Source organism: Microcebus murinus, chromosome 6, assembly GCF_040939455.1.
Source record: "Microcebus murinus isolate Inina chromosome 6, M.murinus_Inina_mat1.0, whole genome shotgun sequence".
Taxonomy (NCBI): Eukaryota; Metazoa; Chordata; class Mammalia; order Primates; family Cheirogaleidae; genus Microcebus; species Microcebus murinus.
Window position 1 is genome coordinate 101284279 of NC_134109.1, and position 21321 is coordinate 101305599.

Consider the following 21321-nt stretch of genomic DNA (forward strand, 5'->3'; position numbering starts at 1 on the left):
CAGGACCCACCAAAGGTGTGACATGTAATAGGGGGTTTTCACCATAAATTGTACTTCAGAGAGGACTATACACTTAGGGTTAGAATGAACTTGAAATAAATCCATTCATCTCCCTAAACCCAGCTGCCTTAGCACTGAGCAGAGTGGAAGAAATGGTCCTTGAGAAGTTAAAACTATAAGTTGGCTCTCAAAAGGTTATGCAGCCCAAATTCACACAATTTAGGAGATCCAAAAACCCTTAAGCCATGAATTTAGCTTAAAGTATCTCAATGGGTAGGGCTCCTAGATACAGGCAGAAGCAAATGCAGATCCTCTCTAATATAACTATGTTGATATCAGACAAAATAGACTTCCAGGAAAAATTTATTTTTAGAGATAAAAAGGTCAGTTCATAATGATAAAGGTTTCAGTTTACCAGGAAGATACAATAATATTAAACTTATAGGTACCTAGTAACATGGCCTTGATAATATATAAATTAACAGAAGTACAAGGAGAAATAGACAAGTTTACAGTAATGTGATTTCTCAGTGATTGATAGAATGAGAAGACAAAATTCAGTAAAGATATAGATTATATATACAAATAATTAACAGTATACCTAATGGACATATATAGAGCACTGTACCCAACAACTCCAGAATATACGTTCTTTTAAAATTTACTAAGAACATTTACTAAAGTTGACTATGTACTGCTTCCTAAAGCAAGTCTCCATAAATTTGAAAGGATTGAAATCACACAGAGAGTGTTCTTTTTTTAAAATTTTCTTAATTCAGTTGAGCCAAAAGAGAGTGTTCTTTGATCACAGTGCAGTTGAGATAGAAGTTAAAACATAAAGATAACTAGAAAATCCCATGTGTTTGGTAATTAAAAAACCCTTCTCAACCCATGTTTTAAATAAAAAATTAGAAAGTAATTTAGACTAAATGATAATGAAAATACTACATTCAAAACTTGAGAGATGCAGCCAAAGAAGGATTTTGCAGGAAATTTATATTGTTAGATGATTATATTAGAGAAGAATGAAGTGTAAAAATTAATGACCTCTGAATCTCCATTTCAAGAAGTTAGAAAAAAATAGCAACTTCTCTCAAAAAATTGAAGGAAGGAAATAATAAAGATAAGAACAGAAATAGCAGAGATAGAATCAATAAAACCTAAAAGTTCTTAAAAGGTAATTAAAATTGATAGATATATTGACAAGGTTTTTTTTTTTTTTTTTTTTTTTTTTTGAGACAAGTCTCGCTTTGTTGCCCAGGCTAGAGTGAGTGCCGTGGCGTCAGCCTAGCTCACAGCAACCTCAAACTCCTGGGCTCAAGTGATCCTTCTGCCTCAGCCTCCCGGGTAGCTGGGACTACAGGCATGCGCCACCATGCCCGGCTAATTTTTTTTTTTTTTTTTTATATATATATATCAGTTGGCCAATTAATTTCTTTCTATTTATAGTAGAGACGGGGTCTCGCTCTTGCTCAGGCTGGTTTCGAACTCCTGACCTTGAGCAATCCGCCCGCCTCGGCCTCCCAAGAGCTAGGATTACAGGCGTGAGCCACAGCGCCCGGCCATATATTGACAAGTTTAAAACACAAACCATGTCAGTAATGAGAAAGAAGACATAACCACAGAAGCTACAGATATTAAAAAGCTAAGACAATATTAAACCAGTTAATGTCAGATAAAATGGATAAATTCTAAGGAAATAAAGATAGTTTCTACCAAAGAGATAGAAAACCTCGATAGCCCAATAACCATTCAATAATTTGAATCAGTAGTCAAAAATCTTCACACAAGGAAACTTCAAGTCCTCACAGCTTTACCAACGAGTTCTATGAAATATTTAAAGAAAAGTAATTCTGATTTTATCAGCTATCTGTTGCTACATAACAAGTCACCCAATGTGTACTGGTTTAAAACAACAATAATAATTTATTATCACTCACAGTTTCTGTGGGTCAAGACTTCAGGAAGGGCTCTGTTGCATTCTGGCTTGGGATCTCCCAAGAGATTGTAGTCAGATGTCAGCTGTGATTGAGGTCATGTGATGGCTGGAGTATCCACAAGGATATCTTACCTTGTTGGCAGGTTGGTGTCCACATATGAGTTCACTACAGAGGCCTGTACACTGGGCTGTTTGAGTGTTCTCATGACATGGTATCTGGCTTTGCCCAGAGTGAGCAGTCCAAGAGGCCTGGACAGAAACTCCAGTGCCTTTTATTTTATTTCATTTATTTATCTTTAAATTTATTTATTTATTTTTGAGACAGAGTTTCGCTGTCACTCAGGCTAGAGTGTTGTGGCGTCATCATAGTCCACTGCAACCTCAAACTCCTAGGCTTAAGCCATCCTCCTGCCTCAGCCTCTTGAGTAGCTGGGGCTACAGGTACATGCCACCACACCTGGCTTATTTTTCTCTTTTGTGTAGGGACAAAGTCTCCCTCTTGCTCAGGCTGGTCTCAAACTCCTGAGCTCAAGCAATCTTCACCTCTCAGCCTCCCAGAGTGCTAGGATTATAGGCCTGAGCCACTCACTCCACGTCTGGCCTCCAATGCCGTTTATAACTTAACCTCAGAAATCACAGCATTGCTTCCCCTGCATTCTGTTGTTTGTACACATCAGCTCTGATGTCAGTGTGGAAGGGGACTACACGTAAATACTGGGGGAGAAAACCACTGGGGGCTGTCTTGTAGGCAGGCTACCACACCAGTTCATTTTACGAGGCAAATATAAGAAAGGGAAATAGGCCAATCTCATTCATAAATGTAGGTACTTTTTAAAAAATTGCTTCAGGGTTACTTCCTCCTAGTTTTGTTTTTTTGTTTGTTTGTTTTTTGAGACAGAGTCTCACTCTGTTGCCCAGGCTAGAGTGCAGTGGTATCACTATAGCTCACAGCAGCCTCCAACTCCTGGGCTCATGCGATCCTCCTGCCTCGGCCTCCTGAGTAGCTGTGCCACCACAACCGGCAGTTTTTTCTTTTTTTTTTAGAGACAGGGTCTCGCTATGGTGCCTAGGATGGTCTGGAACTCCTGGACTCAAGCAATCTCCCACCTTGACCTCCCAAAGTGCTAGGATTACAACTGTAACAGGCCCACTCCAATTTTTTTGAACTTGTTTCTGGTGTAAGCTTTTTTGCTAAAAGATACTCCTTTCATCACTACCACCTTTGAAGAAGCTGAACCTGAGATCCCAGTGGACTGCTGGGCAGGAGCTGTTCCATTCTTGCTGAATTAGCCTTTGAAATCTCTAGGCTGGGTTCGGTGGCTCACGCCTGTAATGCTAGCACTCTGGGAGGCTGAGGTGGAAGGATCATTTGAGCTCAGAGTTCAGAACCACCCTGAGCAAGAGCAAGACCCCGTCTCTACTAAAAATAGAAAGAAATTAGCAGGACAACTAAAAATGTATATAAAACATTAGCTGGGCATAGTGGCACATGCCTGTAGTCCCAGCTACTCAGGAGGATCTTCTGAGCCCAGGAGTTTGAGGTTGCTGTGAGCTAGGCTGATGCCATGGCACTCTAGCCTGGGCAACAAAGTGAGACTCTGTCTCAAAAAAAAAAAAAAAAAAAAAAAAAAAAGAAATCTCTGGCTCACCAAAGGGAGTGCGAGGTGGTGTGGGCTGCACATGGAGGTGGCTGGGGGCGGGGGCAGGCAGGTGTGCCACGCCTGTGCGCTGTGGCCAGCAAGGGGGAAAAAAATCTCTGGCTCGCAGAAATGTTTACTGAACTCCTGGGCTTGTGCTATGGCTAGGCACTTAAACCTTGGCTGGACACATCTATTTGCCTGAGGAGAGTAAACCAGGCAACTCAAACCTCTTGTTTTCCTTCCAAGTGAATTAGGGTATAGGGAACACAAGAGGTGACCTAGATAGGAAATTTACCTCTAAGACATCACAGAACTCTAGCCTCCACGACAATATTTACATCAAAACCTCGTTTCTCTTGCTGAGGAACCATCTCTCTGGAAATGTAGCCCTTTTTGATGAGGTTTTCTAATTCCCTCCTCCTTCCAGAGAAGAATCTAGATTTCTAGCCCCTTCTATGAGCTTCTTAGAAGCATGAAGTCTCTACTGTTACTGGGGAGGTTCTTAACTAAAGCTTGGCTCAAATGCTCCCATGCCCTGAGCCTTCTTTCTCCCCCCTTTCCTAACTTTCTTGGCTATTGATTTAGGCTCCCACTGCCCCTTGGTATACCTCCTTCCAGCCTTTTCTGTCTTGTTGATTTCTTTTGATGAATGAGAACACAGAGAGCTAAATGGACTAGAGAAAAATAAATGAACTAGTTGTGATGCTGGGAACATGCTACGTCTTGCTTGTCAACCTCAAACTGGGGGTAGGAAGTGGGTTATTTCTCATCCACTGAGGAAAGTGTTAAGTCGTTTTACTTTAAATTATGCTGCTAAAGGTATGTAGCAACTTCTGGGAATAAATTTATGCGCAATTTGGAGAAATTGGAACTCTTCTGGTCTTGGTTTGGTTGGGGGTTAAGAGAGTCTGGAGCCTGTGGCTAAATTAGAATCCAGGCAGAGCATGTTTCATTTTCATTCAACTACCTGTAATCCTCTGCTCTTCCATCTATCTACCTGTTGGAATTAGTTTATTATACCAGTCTCACCTTTAGTGAAGCTTTGCTGAACTATTTTTTGGGCTCTTTCTTATTAACTCCTATAATGCTTATGGCCTTTTTACTACTCTTTGGGTCTTGAGCGTATGTTCCCTGATAGCTATTTAATATCTTCTCACAGGAAGTGACTCATCTTTCCTACTGGATTCTCTGTTGTGCAGCTCAGGGACTGAGCCTTGGAGATCTGTGTGCTCCCCCGTAATGCTGCACGAAGATCCTTGTATGATTTGCCATTTTCACAATGGACTGATTCAGCACCTGATTGTTCTGCACAGTTAGAGCAGTTTCGGTCCTTCTTGTAGGAGCTTACAATCTCAGATAGGTACATCTAGGCATGGAGAAACCCTGTACAGAGATGTGAATAAATGACTAGGTATTATTTTCTGGTGAGGGGAGGCACAGAATAGGGGGGGGGGATGAGGGGAAGAAGCACCCAGTTTAATCTAATTTTTCTCCTCACTAAAATGCATTCTTGCATCCTTGGTCTCTTTTCACAGAACCCTGCCATCAGCATCACTGAAAATGTGCTGCATTTCAAAGGTCAGTATCTGGGCAGATGCTCCCAGCTCTATACATAGTAAAGGAGGCGTGGTGGTGGTTTCCCTTTATTTATTTTTATCTATTTGTTTTATTCATTTCTAATTGATGTTCACCTGTCCAATACTCTTGGAGTAAACTGAATTATTTTGAAGTATATGATTAGAAAAGTCAAGGAATTTATTTTAAACCACACTTTCCCCATGGAGAGGCAGTAGATGCAAGGGGTGAGGAAGGGGAAGAATCCTGAGCTAGAAATTAGGAGATCTGTCTCTAGCTCTAATTCTGCCACTACCTTGGACAAAGTTATTGACTTCTCTGGACCTGTACAACGAAGATACTGGGTTGTAATTTGTGTTTCTCAAACTCGAGGACCCATGGACACCTGAGAATGTGTACCCAGGCCCTTCAAGGGCTCATGGACTCCAGATTGAGAAATACTTGAAGAATCAATATGGTCCCTTTAAGTGATATTTGACTCCATCACAGCTGTGAACAGAGATGGAAACACAGCCACTGAACTTGTGTGGCAGTACTTGATTACAAAGTGGCCATCTAGATGATCCAGAATATGCTGCTTTTTTAAAAAAAGGTTAGAATGAAAAAAAATGCAAATTTTCTTGATGAGACTTTGTGGCTCCCTAATATTGCACTTAGAGACCAGTTTGAGAAACACTGCACTCTAGCTGATGTCTAAGGCCTTTCCTGCCCTGACAGTCTCTGGTTCTGTGAATCTGCCTCCATCTCCTTTCTCCTCAGTTCGTCAGCAGACTTACTGCTCTGCCTGGGAGGGTAGGTCTGCATTCACTGTCACCCAGTGGGTAGGATTCTCCCTCTTCTGCCCTGTTCCAGTTCTTGGGGTTATTAGAGTGTGAAGAGTTTCTGCTTTACATAAGATTCCGTCCATCCTGATATACGTGTATGAAAGTCCAGCCTGGCTTTTATATCTACGTTTCAGGGTAAGAGTAGTGGTGGTAGCAGCTCAGGTTTTTTGGGAGTTATGTTAATATATACAATTAAAAAGAAGTTAAAGTGATAAAGCCCATCTTGCCACTTAGAGCTTATAGACTGTCCTACCTTAAGGAATTTGTGGTTTTAGAGAGTCATAGCCACCTGTAGCAAATATTAGGCAGGTTTTACTACATATGGCCTGATAAGGGAAGAGAAGCCCAGGAAGAAAGCAAATAGTGAACGGATCAGAGGTAGAGGAGGGAGGGTGCCCAGCAGCAGCCCTGGTGCAGCAGTCTCTGGCACCCAGGCATGGTGCCTGCTTGATTTGGGGAAAGGAGCAGTGTGAAGGCACAGGGATGGGGCAGTCGCCAACCCAGGGTCTTCCCTCCCAGTTCTACTTGTCCTTCATGAGCTGAGAAAGATTATATTTCTTTTTCCTTGTTCCATTTGGGATGTGCTAAAGGAGAAGTCAGCTTCTCCCTTCATTCTTTCCCTGGTTGAGAGGTTTTAGATTCAGAGCTGTCTTTGAGACAGTCTAGCATTTTCATGTACCCTGCAACTTCCCTTAACCACAGCCAAGATGATAAACTCACCTGATTTTTCACTGTTCTGGGTTTAGAGCCAAAGTAAATGTGAAAGTTAAATTTATATCTTTGTGGCCCCTATGGCTTTGCTTTTCATATTCTTTTTCCTGCCTGTTATTTGTACTGGGTAGCATCAAGGCCACGCTGGAAGATTAAGTAAATGCTGTGAAACTGATCATCAGAGGACATGGGGAGATGGACTCTGTCCAGGATTTGGCTTATCTAGCATTGGGTGGCCTCCACGCATTTTGACAGGACCCATTACTATTTGCGTACTTATGCAAGAACTACACCAGGTTGAGTTTTGGATGGCCTTGTTCTGCTCAAGTTCACAGTAACCCAAATTTCTTTCTTTATAGCTCAGGGACATGGTGCCAAAGGAGACAATGTCTATGAATTTCACCTGGAGTTCTTGGACCTCGTGAAGCCAGAGGTATGTTCTTTCCTTTCTCACTTCCCTTCCCATGTTAGGAAATGAATGCTAGTAATTTAGTGAAATGGGGAACAGGGTTTGTGGGAGAGAAGATAAAAACCAAAGGGGAATGATAGAGTTCTGTTATGTGGAACAGAGCCCAGATTTCAGCTGCAGAGGAATGGGAAAGTTGGAGAACCTGAGTTGAGTCTGGGCTCTGGCCTTTATTAGCAGTGTGAACAAGTGTCTTCACCTATTTGAATTCCAGTTCTCTCACGTATTGAATGAAGGATTGGAGCAAGTGATCTCTAGGGTCCCTTCCAGCTCTGGTATTTTCTGATTTTAGTGATGGCAGAGGAATTTGGCACCCATTGAGAGCAGAGTTATGTAGGGTAGGTGAAGCCTGCCCCAGGGGTTACTTTTATGTAACTTTGCCACAAGGACAACAAGAAAAATAGAAATCAGAAATGGCTAAGAGCCAGGCACCATGGCACGAACACGTAATCCCAGCTACTCAGGAGGCTGAGGCAGGAGGATAGCTTGAGGCCAGGAGTGAAGATCATTTTGGGCAACATAGCGACATTCTGTCTGGAAAACACACACACACAGACACACACACACATACACACACTCACACACACACACACAAACAACAGAAAGGGCCAAGGCAGCCGCCGGTCTTTAGAAAGAATGCTGGAAATATAATTGAAGTTTCCCTTCCCTCAGAGCCTGAGGAAGCTTCACTAACATGAAGGGAAAGATAAAATACACCATCAATCCAATAGATGGTGTATTTCATTTTCTAGAATCATACTCTTGGCTCTGGGAGCTTGAGCTTATTGATCTCTCTGTGCAGACACTCCATTGTTCTGAGAAAGCATTAATAGTAATCAGTGGCATGGGGCAGAAAACCAACCTGTCATAGGGCTTTGGAGACAAAGGGAGAGGCCATGTAGACAAACAACAAGCTGAAATGGCCTCTAAGAACTTGAGTTTAGTTGGGAAGGCTCCCTAGGTTGGCCCTTGTGGAAAAGCTGTAACTGATCCAGTACAGTTCTGGCCTTGATGCAGGCTTTTCTAAAAACAAAGGTTTGCTAAGCCAGGGACAGTCGTTTTCATGGGAGGAAAATTTGGAAGCTGAGGGTGCCCTTGAGAGGGAGATTGGGTACAGTGCCTCGTGTGATGTGGCACTGGCAGGAGGTTCATGCTGGTTCCCTCCAGGCTGACCAGGAACTATCTACCTTTCTTAATCTGGTATTCTTCTGTGTCATTCACTGGGAAAATCAGAGAAAGACACTACTGTTCTTACCATTTATTCTGTGTGCAAGCCTTTGGTCCAGATGTTTCCTTTGCATCAGGACATGAGCAGGAAGGGGAATGAGCAACTTTTCTCTGTAGAGCAACGCTGGCGTGGTACTGTTCCAAGGAATGGAAGAGGGCATGCTCACATTCTCACTTTCTCTCCTAGCCGGTTTACAAACTGACCCAGAGGCAGGTAAACATTACAGTACAGAAGAAATTGAGTCAGTGGTGGGAGAGACTCACCAAGCAAGAGAAGCGACCACTCTTCCTGGCCCCTGACTTTGATCGCTGGATGGATGAATCTGATGCAGAGATGGAGCTCAGAGCCAAGGTTAGTAAGGATGCCAGGATCTAGCCACTGAAGACAGAAATCATGGGGAACCCAAGTTAGATGGGCCACTTCAGATACCTCTCAGGGTCTGAAAGAATAGGGACAAAGTTAAAAATTCACTTAAAGACCTGGCAACATGATTTTAAAGAAGTACTAGCCACATATTTTGTAGTCTGTCCCTCAATTGGTATTAATCTGATGTGTTTCTTATGATTAGACTAAGGTGATGGGTTTTAGGAGGAAAACCACAGAAGTAAAATGTCATTCCTATCACATCATTCCAAGAGTATGAACATGCTGTCAACATGACACATCACTGTTGATATTAACCTTGGATCAGCTGGCTTGAGGTAACCTTTGTCAGATCTCTCCACTGTAACATTACTGTCCTTGTGCCTCTGCCCTTTCCTTACCATGCTCTTTGGAAAGAAGTCACTATGTGTAGTCTACACGTAAGGAGTGAGGAGTTATGCTTCCTATCCTTTAGGTGGAGTATCTACATAATTTACTTAGAATTCTTCTGCACAGGAGATTTGTCCATTCTCTCACATTCATTTATTTATTCAATCATTTATTTATATCGGTGCGGACTTACAGATATTTATTTTATTCTTTGGGTTATAATCTAATAGTATGTTATTTATTTTGTTGCACAAATTGTTTCGGTTTTGGCCACTGGGGACTCTTTCCTTTGGCTCTTGTGTCTTTTGAGAAAGCTCCATAACCATCATTGTGCGATGTTTTTTTTTTTTTTTGAGCACTTCCTTACTTTCTGGCACTGTAAGCTGCTCCAGGTTTATCTTATAGATTCCCTGCTTCAGCACTAGAATAGCCATTTCTCCAAGGAGCTCTATTCTTTTTATTAAGAATGGTATTGGAGGCCGGGCGCTGTGGCTCACGCCTGTAATCCTAGCTCTTGGGAGGCCGAGGCGGGCGGATTGCTCAAGGTCAGGAGTTCAAAACCAGCCTGAGCAAGAGCGAGACCCCGTCTCTACTATAAATCGAAAGAAATTAATTGGCCAACTGATATATATATAAAAAAAATTAGCCGGGCATGGTGGCGCATGCCTGTAGTCCCAGCTACTCGGGAGGCTGAGGCAGAAGGATCACTTGAGCCCAGGAGTTTGAGGTTGCTGTGAGCTAGGCTGACGCCATGGCACTCACTCTGGCCTGGACAACAAAGCGAGACTCTGTCTCAAAAAAAAAAAAAAAAAAAAAAAAAAAGAATGGTATTGGAAAACAGGATCTGGGCACCAGGTATGCTCATTGCTACTGGGGTGTCATTGCTCTTAGGTCCTTAGAACAAGGAAATAAATGTGTGCATACTAACCCACGCATACACATGTACCTATAAATATTTCTATATGTATCATCTGTACCTTAAGCTGAATATGAGTTCATACTAATATTGGAGACATGATCTTAGCTTCTAGAAAAATGATACAAAAAATCTAAAAGTGTTAAAAAATAAGATAGCAATCAACTTCCTGCCTTAAACTTCTGTTTTGTTTCTGTGACTGTAACATATGTTCTGGGTGTCCTTTCCAATTCTAAGACTCCAAGATTGCCCACTTGGCAGTGTGGAAGCCAGCTGATCGGTTAATTCTGTGAACAATGGGTGGGCATCCTGTGATGCTAATGCTGCCTAGTAAGGAGTCAGACGTTTTGGCACCATAAACTAGGACATTTTTCCCATAGATGCACTGAACACAGTGGGAGGAGGTGCCTTTGAGGGCGTCAGATTACTCTTCCAGTAGGAATTCTAACTTGTGTTCTTGGAAAACTTCTGTCTAAATTCTAGGAAGAAGAACGCCTAAATAAACTCAGACTGGAAAACCAAGGCTCCCCTGAAAGTAAGTTGCCACTGCTACAATGGTGGTCACCAGTTAACTTGTGCTAGCGGTGGGAGGAGAGATGAATGTGATGTGGCAGGAGAGCTAATAATTTCATCCCAGTGAACCGTGTGGGGAAGTTTATGAGAATTCCTTTTAGGTCCAGTGCTTAAGCTATGCACACCTACATCAAAAGCCTTACCTTTAATGTTTCCTTTCTCTTTTGGGTATGACATCATCTGAATACCCCACAACTGGTGTAGCAGGATAGAAGAACCTTAGTCTCCTGCACTAGCCTAATGCCAGATGGCAGCCAACCCCCACATAGACATGTGGACATTCCTTCGTGGGTCCAAGGCTACACTCCTGCAGCCTGGTGCATTTCTCCCAACTGAGATCTCAAGGGCTGTGCCATCGATAAGTGTGATTGTCAGCCTTAAAGATGGAGAGTATTCAGTGTAGTCCTGCTATTCATTAACCTTTTAAAAGTCCATTTCTGTTTCTGTCTAACCACTTATAAGCAAAAAGCTCTGAAAGTGTATTATCTTCTGGGTGATATAGTTAAATTAAATCCAGCAGCTGTCTGTTACATTTGTGCTACATGGAAAGCATCATACTAGGCCCTTGCTGTAGAGACAGATGAATCCATCATAGCACTTTGCTCTTTTGTTATTGATGATGGGAGGACAATGCAGGGATATGTAAAACTAACTCTGAAAAGCAGAATGGAATAAGGGCTCCCCATTTGTCCTAAATTGAACTTTTTCAAGTTCTGGTGGCACTTATTTGGCATGCCACTAAGTAAGGAAGGGAAAGGTTTTAAAACGGCCATTTTCAAACTATATTCCATGGTACCCCAGGGGTTCCCAGAGGTGCTTTGGAGGGGTGGATCGAGCAAGCAGGTCTACTTTAGTCAAAGCAGCTCTCTTTGGTGTTTTATATGTTGGGCTTTTGAATAAGGTTTCTTTTGAAATGGGGTTTAAAAAAAGATTTGGATAGCCTAAAAAAAAAAAAGATTTGAATAGCCTAACTAAGAGCAATATTCTTTTAGAAAAGCAAAGGAAAAGAGAAGATTAGTGGATGAAAAGACTTTAACAACAACATAAAAAGGTCACCTTGAGATTTAAATTAATTTTTTGGTGGTTTTAAAGGGACAAACTTCCGAAATAGGTATAAATTCTTATATATGGATTTTTACAGTGCTAGATAAAGCCTTAACTGTTTTATCTAAATTTCATAAAGTTTTCTGATGAAGAAAGTTCTTCATGATGGGGAAGTGTAAAAAATTTTTATAGTTTTGAAGAAAAGAAGTTTTAATTAGTTAAATGTTGCTAGAAGTCTGACGGTTTTGGGCCCCTTAGGGTAAGGCTGCTCGTGATCAGCTGTACTACTGATGAGACTGTTTGAACATCAGCCAAGTGTCTGTGCGGAATATCTGTAGCCTAGGGAAAAATATGCAGCCGCGGAGTCTGAACACCATTGCTATTGTCTTGAGAACTGCCCTTTCCTTTACCTCATTCCTATGACTCAGCTGTGACTCTGTCTTTAACTGTGTCATTGGCTGTGTCTTCATGAGCCTGAGGCTGTAGACAGAATTAATGCCCTTATTTCCTGCCTTGTAGTGTGAAATTGTTCTCTTTTGGTTGTGTCCTCATCCTGTCCATCCTTCAAAGCCCAGATCGGACACCAGCTTGTCCACGTACACTTGCTTGATACCTACTTCCCCAGCCTAATGCCATCCCACCTTGGCATTTTCATAAGATGTTACTTGTCACTCTCCATCTGGTATTATGGTTTTCAGAACGTAGGCTCTGAGAGCGGCATCGTGATTTACCTGTCTTTGCATGCTAGTAATGCACTTCCCAGTACCGTGCACCTTGTAGGTGTTCCGTTAGTGCTTGGGCGAATGAATATATGGCCAAATAAAAGAGTTATTTTTTTCATTTATTCTTTCTACCTTTTTGAGCTAGCTTAAAGAGATGACCTTAAAGACGTTCCAGAAAAGAAGAAACTGTAGATTGTCTTAGGATGACTAGAGCAGGAGCTGAGGACATATTTATTTCCTTTCAGTAATGCCTCCCAAGATGGTCATACTTTGCCAAGTTTTATGGAAAAAACACAACACTCAATGTGCTTTTTCTTATTCTCTCACTCAATGACAATCAACACAGAAGACTTCTGTGATCAAATGTGTGGAGGTTTTTCCCTACACACCAAGCAAGCAAATCAGTTCTGCAGCAGACACCAGCCGAGTGCCCTCTAATTCAATTCCTACACTGTCTACCTGGAGATAGTTTCAGATCCCGCAGGTTGAGGGCTCAATGTGCAAGACTGTCCCAGACACCAGCTGCAAGTCCAGGCCTCCAGAACTTCTGAATAACTAGCTATAAACTAGGGTTCCCTCAACCCCCTCCTGGGGTTCAATTAATTTGCTAGAGTGGCTCATAGAACTTAGGAAAACACTTATGGTCACTGGTTTATTATAAAGGAGTATTACAAAGGATACAGATGAAGAGATGCATAGGGTGAGGTATGGAGGAAGGGGCGTGGAGCTTACATGCCCTCCTTGGGTGTGCTGCCCTCTGGAACCTCCATGTGTTTAGCTATCCGGAAGCTTCCCAAACCCTGTCCTCTTGGGCCTTTTATGAAGACTTCACTGGATAGGCATTGAAGCATGGCCAACTGTGTCAAGTTGTGATTGGACAAAAAGGGTATGATCTAAATCTGGCAGGGCCTATCTGTTGAGATTCTTCTTGGCCCCTCTGTGCAGCACTCCTTCCTCCAGGGCATGGGATAGGACCTTCTCTGGAGTGAGGGTTTTATGACTCACAATCAGATTATAGTCCTGACTTGGGAAGGTGAAAGGAAGACGGGGGATGGTGAGAGAGAGAGGGGGGAGATTCTGTTTTCTGAGGTCTAAAGTGTCCTAACACTATAACGAAAGACTGTGACAAGGGCTGTGGGAGTTACAAGCCAGAAACCATTGGATGAAAGCCAATACGTATCTCATAATATCATATCAGATGTAATATTTTTTCTTGAGTTTGTTATGTCTGTACACTTAGCCCTCAAGACCATGAAAAAGACTTAAAAACATACCTTGGAGAGCAATGTTCCTCATAATTTTTCCTTATATATTTTTCTATGGAAATATGAGCCCAGCCTGGTAAAGACATGGACCAGGTATTTGTGTGGGAGCTTAGGGGCATCCGGGAAGCAAAAAGAGTTGGAGTCACCTGGATACGCCCCACACACCCTCTCCTGTGGTGACTATTGCTTTTGACATCTTACTGCTTTGCTTTGCTTTCCAGCTCTCATAAGCTTGAGGAAAGGATACCTGTTCATGTATAACCTCGTGCAATTCCTGGGATTCTCCTGGATCTTTGTCAACATGACTGTGCGGTTCTTTATCTTAGGAAAAGGCAAGTAAGGAATTTCAGGACTAATTTTCCCTTGTTGATAGTTTGGCCCACTCCTCACCAAAGGTAACCTTCTCTGCCCTTGATATTAGTAGTAACCCCAACATGTGTGTAGCACTTCCTGCGCTCCACTTTGCTTTCCTAGCTCTTAATGCCTGTGGCCCTCTGAAACACACTGACTGGTATTCTTTCCATTTAACAGGTGAAAAAACAGGTTTAGAGATGGTGAAAAATACTGGTTCACATTTGCACAGCTAGCTGGAGGCACATCTTAGGCTAGAGTCCCTTTCTCTGTCTACTACTCGATAGTTCATTAATAACTAAATAAATTGATGTGCTACTTCCAGAAAGTTATGCAAGTCCAAAAGGGTTCTTACCCTTTTGGAGCCTAAATAGATTCTAAAATTAACTTTTCTTAAAACAGAATGAAAAAACTGCCGTAACGATATTAGCTCTTCCTAAATTAATTTATGTGTTTAACAGAATCCTGGCCAAAGTAAATGCCAATGGAAAATTTTTGAGATTTTGATCTAAAGTATTCTGAAATTTCATTTGGAAGAATAAGTAGGTAATAAAATTTGAGAGAAGAAAGAGTAATGGGAGAGGACCTTTTCTATCTGATATAAAAAGTATGGTAATTAAAATAGGATAACTTTAGCATAAGAATAGACTAATCTGAGGGTGTGGTGGCTCACACCATAATCCTAGCACACTGGGAGGCCAAGGAGGGCGGATCACTCAAGGTCAGGAGTTCGAGACCAGCCTGAGAAAGAAGGAGACCCTGTCTCTACTAATAATAGAAAGAAATTAATTGGCCAACTAAAAATACATATATAAAAAAAATTAGCCGGGCATGGTAGCACATGCCTGTAGTTCCAGCTACTTGGGAGGCTGAGGCAGTAGGATCGCTTGAGCCCAGGAGTTTGAGTTTGATGTGAGCTAGGTTGATGCCACAGCACTCTAGCCCGGGCAACAGAGCGAGACTCTGACTCAAAAAAAAAAAAAAAGAATAGACTAGTCAATAGAGCAGATTAGGAGGTCCAGAAATAGCTCTTAGACTATATATATCTATATATATATGTGCATATATGTATGTGTATAAATGTATATATGTGTGTATGTATATGTATTTATACACAGACATGTATCTGAATTACTTATGTGATAGAAGAGGAATCATGAATCATGGTAAGGGAAATATTTTCTATTTTCTAATAATTTTTTATTATATGAGAAATCTAATGTTTCCAAGGACAATTACTTTGGGAACATGAGGAAGACAAGAAATGTTTTACTCTTTTCACACTATATATAAAAATAAATTTCCCCAAAGATTTAGGAGTCATATATCAAAAAATTAAATTAAATCCTAATAGAAGATGTAAGTAGGCCTGGCATGGTGGCTCACATCTGTAATCCTAGCACTCTTGAGAGGTTGAGGCAGGAGAATTGTTGAGGTCAGGAGTTAGAGACCAGCCTGACCAAGAGCGAGAACCCAGTCTATACTGAAAATAGAAAACTTAGCCAGGCATGGTGACACATGCCTGTAGTCCCAGCTACTTGGGAGACTAAGCAGGGAGGATCACCGGAGCCCAGGAGTTCAAGGTTATAGTGAGCTATGATCACACTGCTGCACTCCAGCCTGGACAACAGAGCAAGACCTTATCTCTTAAGGGAAAAAAAAGAGAGAGGGAGAAAAAGTCTTACAGACTATTTTATTCCTCAGGCCTAAATTTTCCCACCTGAGGTTCATAGGTGAGTTTTATTTGGCTCTAGAGTCATTTGAAAGAGGAAGAAATGCATGTTATTTTTCCAGCCTTCTTCACACTTTGGAATTCTGCAAAGCACAGTAGCAGGCTAGTGAAAAGTTTCATCTGAGACCCTGTCTCAAAAAATTATAATTATACTGTATATACAATTTTACATCTTGTTTTTTGACCTTTTAAGCATTTTAATGTTATTAATTTTGTTTTTAACTATTATTTTAAAAACTAGAATTATATTCCTGAATTGAAACAAGGATAAATTTCCCCATAAAATCAGAGGCAGAGGCCGGGCGCGGTGGCTCACGCCTGTAATCCTAGCACTCTGGGAGGCCGAGGCAGGCGGATTGCTCGAGGTCAGGAGTTCGAAAACAGCCTGAGCAAGAGCGAGACCCCGTCTCTACTATAAATAGAAAGAAATTAATTGGCCAACTAATATATATAGAAAAAATTAGCTGGGCATGGTGGCACATGCCTGTAGTCCCAGCTACTTGGGAGGCTGAGGCAGAAGGATTGTTTGAGCCCAGGAGTTTGAGGTTGCTGTGAGCTAGGCTGACGCCACGGCACTCACTCTAGCCTAGGCAAGAAAGCGAGACTCTGTCTCAAAAAAAAAAAAAAAAAAAAAATCAGAGGCAGAGTGCTAAGATCTAATTTTTATTTACCATATACCAATTTTTTTTGTTTTTTTTTTTAAAGAGATGAGGTCTTATTATATTGCCCGGGCTGGTCTCGAACTCCTGGGCTCAAGCAATCTTCCAGCCTCAGCTTCCTAAGCAGCTGAGCGTACTACCATGCCCAGCTCATATGGCAAATCTTATGTCACAAGTTCCTATTTCAAAACGAGGATGTCCTCCTTTTTCAAAAACAAATACAAGTGGTCCAGGAAAAATGTCACTTAAAGTAATCCCCTTAAAAACAATAGCAAAATTCCATTGTAAATGGTAACAAAAAGATTTTTTTTTGTCATGAAAAGTGACATTTGAAATTACAAAAATAAATTATTTATTTATTTATTTTGCGACCACCTTCATAACCTCCAATTAAGAAGTTATGTTTATAGTTATTTCCCCCAATTACAGTGTACATTGTTCACTGGTGTAGAACAGTGACTATCACATAGCAGGCACTCAGTTCATTTGTTGAATTAAACAACTTTTTAGAAAACTAACAAAGACCATCAGGAGGAAAAGGTTAGCTTTATTTCATAGAGTGAGGATAAATCACTAAGGAAGAAAGAGGCAGTACCAATAGCAAAGTCACTTGACAGCACACTATGGGAAATGTACACGTTCCTATGATAGATGTCTTCTAAAGAAGTAGTTAAAATGTGTCATTTCTTAATTTGTGGATATAAGTGAGTCTAATAGTTGCATAGGTCAGTCTGAAGCATGTCACTGACCTGGTGACTGACTCTGCCATGGGAGCCACAGCCAGTTAACAAGGTCAGCAGTTACTCTTTGAGGACTCTAGCACACTAAGGCAATAAAGATTTTTTTTTTTAATCTTATATATAACAAAATGGAAGTTATAATTTTGCATTAATTCCTTAAAGAAGAGAATTAGTCAAATGTTGAGCTTATTTATTGGTGGATTTTTCTGACAAAATTATATAACAACACTATAATACCATTTTTCATTTCACATTTGACTGCAGTAGGATTGTAAATTGGATAATTTTTGCAAAAATATTAGAGAGATTCTTCAGTTTTTTTGCAAAGACCTCTTTTATTCCCCTGATATTTAAGCTGTTCTCTTTTGAGGCTCCTATAGCGTTATCTTTCTTGGTGACTGGCCTAACTCTGCCAGAACCTCAGTATCTTTCTGTGCAATTAAAACAGTTGTCCATCATTAATGTAATTGACTTCAGGAATAGCCTACGTCTTTTTAAAAGATTTGTAATTTCATTTTGCAGTCTTTGTTCATGTTGTTGAATGTTGCCCACAGTGGGGAAGAATGAGGGACCAAGACTTGGATGCAGTAAATAGGCCTGTTCTTAGGTGGGGATGGATATTTAAACGGAGGCTAATTTTGTACGTTGTTGCCTCATTAGTGATCATTTTTCACCTATAATTTTTGCTTTTCTATGGAACCTCTTAACTCTGACTCTAAATTAACTTAATTTAAATGTTAAATATGTGGAATACAATTCCCTTTGCCAGTGATTTTCATTTGCAGCCCTTTGCCTTGTTATGGGGGCATTTGGAAATGCCTTATTTGGGGATGCTTGTTGGTTGTCACAGTGACTTGGAGGCACTGCTTGCCTACTTCAACAGGCAGTGAGCCAGGAAGCCTAAAATTTCTGCAATATTCAGGACAAAAAATTATTTGGCCCAAAATGTCCGTGGTGCCCTGGTTGAGAAACACTGTGAAGGAGAATGTAGGGATGCGGGATATCAAGGGAGCTTCTGTAGGAAAGATAAAGGATTTTATTTCCCACACCACTAGGAATTAATCCTGCATTTGCTAACCTCATAGAAGCAATAACTATCATTTTAAATTATCATATAATCTGTCAACTGTCTACTATAGTTTACTTAAACTTCCTTTACTCTTGGATGTGTAGACCATTTCTACTTTTAATGCATGTAGAAATAAACAATGTTTCAGAGAACAACCTTGTTCATAAAGCCTTTTTAAAAGTCATTTTAGATTTTTTAAGTTAGGATAGATGCTCAGAATAAGAATTATTAAGTCTGAAGATACAAACAAAGTTAAGGTTTTTGAAACCTGTATTTATTTATTCAATATTTTTGTCTCTCTCGCATTTATTTATAATTGTGCGGTTTTTGCGATTTGAAAAGACTAGATTGCATTCAATACATGTGATGTTTTAGCTTTATATTAGATGAGATGATGAATCTGAAAAGAGTTATGTCTGTGCTTGATTCATCAATTTTTCAGTATATAATAAGTGAGTGAAGCCTAGGTGTGCTTTTTTCTTGCCTTTTAAAAATGAGAAAGGCAGCAGACTCCTGTAGTCCCAGCTCCTAGGGAGGCTGAAGTGGGAGGATTGCTTGAGCAACATGCAGTTAGAAACTTGAATCTCACTGAATGTTGGTTATTCCTTTCCTTTTATGTAAGTTCCTTTCATGTAAGAAGTGATTTAGTCTGAGAAGTAATATGTTGGAATCTGCCAGTTGATTTACCCTTAATGTTTACTTGTGCCCTTAGAGTCCTTTTATGACACATTCCACACTGTGGCCGACATGATGTACTTCTGCCAGATGCTGTCAGTTGTGGAAACAATCAACGCAGCAATCGGAGTCATCAAGTCACCGGTGATACCTTGTCTTATCCAGGTATTAAGTAGTTGTGCTCAAGGGTGGGGAATGAAAGATTTCATTACTTATCTAGTAGGTATGTCACACTTGGCTAAGAATTAGTAAAAACAATTAGTGAAAACACCTGGTTCCACTCCTGTGTGTGCATTGTTTTATCTGAACAAGAAGGAAAATTTTAAACTTCAAGGATATTTTCCAAAAGTAGACTTTTACCATTTCAGGTCTATTTCATTTTTTTTATAACATCCTCATGAAATCACCAAATTATGTAGAAACAGCTTTAAAGCTAAGGAAATTTGATTCTCAGGTAGGATCAGAAAAAACCTATCCTCAATTTCCTTAGAAATGTCTTGGTCTCTTCCCAACTTGGGTAGAGGATGGCAGTCAGATACCTAGGAACTCTTTTCACTTTGGAAATGAGCAGCTTCCAAAGATTGTAAAATGAAAGAAATAGGCACAGTAAGCAAGAAACAGCAGGAACAGCAGACCGCAAGCCGGTACGGTGGTGCGTGACTGTTGCCCCAGCCACTTGGGAGGCTGAGGCAGGAGGATTCAGATGTGAGTATTATCAGATGTAGATAAGAAAATAACCATGTTTAAAGAGAACTTCACTATTTGAGAAGGAAACAATAAACTAAAGAGTAAGTAAGCAAATCTGAAAAGGAGGCAAATAGACCTTCTATTAATGAAAAATACTGTCATGAAATTTTTAAATTTAATGGATAGTTGTTGTAGTAGATTAGACACAGCAGAAGAAGAAAATTCCCAACCGTTTGAGATACAGGGTGGAATAGAGAGCACAAAAAGTAAATATACAGACAAAAATGTCCTTGAATTGTAAGACTTAATATTATAACAGTTCCCATATTTACCTATACATTAAATACAATTCCAGTCACAGTCTAAAAAATCTTGGAATGTGCCAAGAAAATTCCAAAGTTTTTGTGGAAAAGCAGAGGTCTACCCAGGATAGTAGTATTATTATCAGTAGCTAAAATGTGCAACTTATGTCCATCGACAGGGGAATGGATAAGAAAAATGTGTTACATACATACGGTGGAATATGATACAGCTTTAAAAATGAAGGAAATTCTGACACATGCTACACCATGAGTGAACCTTGAGGACATTATGCCAAGTGGAATAAGCCAGTCACAGACAATCACATACTGCAAGATTCTACTTACATGGTGTACTTAGAATAGTCAAAATCACAGAGACAGAAAGTAAAACGGTGTTTGCCAGGGGCTGGGGGAATAGGGGGTTACTGTTTAATGGGTTATAATTTCAGTTTACAATATAAAAAAGTTGTGAAGAGGGATGGTGGTGATGATTGTACAACATTATGCATGTATTTGATACCACCAAACTGTACACTTAAAATGGTTACAGCGGTAGATGTTATGTTATGTTATTTGTATTTTACCATAATAAAAAAATGGAGTAGAAAAAGAGTAAAAGGGCCAGGGATAGTTTTCTAAGAAGAACCCATGCTGGGAGACTTACCTTACAAGAAATTAAGGTATTTATATATAAAGATATATATATATATATATATATAATATATATATGGATTTAGTAAAGCAAGGTGCAGTGGCTCATGCCTGTAGTCCTGGCTACTTGGGAGGCTGAGGTGAGAGGATCACTTGAGCCCAAGGAGTTGGAGACCACCAAGAGTAGAGTGTCTATTGTATACGAGAATGCCTTCAGCAGTAACAGTGAATAGACTGTAGCCATGTGCATCAACATAGATGAATCTCTGGGCCATGACTCTGAGTAAGAAGCAAGTCATAGGCTGGGCGCGGTGGCTCACGCCTGTAATCCTAGCACTCTGGGAGGCCAAGGCGGGTGGATTGCTCAACGTCAGGAGTTCAAAACCAGCCTGAGCAAGAGCGAGACCCCGTCTCCTATTACAAATAGAAAGAAATTAATTGGCCAACTAATCTATATAGAAAAAATTAGCCAGGCATGGTGGTGCATGCCTGTAGTCCCAGCTACTCGGTAGGCTGAGGCAGCAGGATTGCTTGAGCCCAGGAGTTTGAGGTTGCTGTGAGCTAGCCTGATGCCATGGCACTCACTCTAGCCTGGGCCACAAAGCAAGACTCTGTCTCAAAAAAAAAAAAAAAAAAAAAAAAAGCAAGTCACAAAATAACATATAGCATGATTTCAAAAAATTTTTAAAATAGGCAAAATGAAACAATGTACCATTTAGGAATACACACACAAGCAGTAACCCTTGTGCAGTAACCTGTCAAGAAAAGCATGATTAAGACAGGAAAGTAGTTACCTATG

General features: G+C 40.6%; 1 protein-coding gene and 1 pseudogene across 1 annotated transcript in view; one reads left to right on the forward strand and one right to left on the reverse strand.

Moving 5' to 3' along the window:
• HACD3 (3-hydroxyacyl-CoA dehydratase 3) overlaps positions 1–21321 on the forward strand; it is a 49810-nt gene that overhangs the window by 20069 nt on the left and 8420 nt on the right. Inside the window, exons 2-7 of the mRNA XM_012758675.3 lie at positions 5115–5157; positions 7049–7122; positions 8570–8734; positions 10536–10587; positions 13878–13988; positions 18920–19047. Of these exons, the coding sequence (XP_012614129.1) occupies positions 5115–5157; positions 7049–7122; positions 8570–8734; positions 10536–10587; positions 13878–13988; positions 18920–19047 (573 nt within the window). The remainder of the gene's footprint in view (positions 1–5114; positions 5158–7048; positions 7123–8569; positions 8735–10535; positions 10588–13877; positions 13989–18919; positions 19048–21321) is intronic.
• LOC142871760 (uncharacterized) lies at positions 17135–17281 on the reverse strand (annotated as a pseudogene).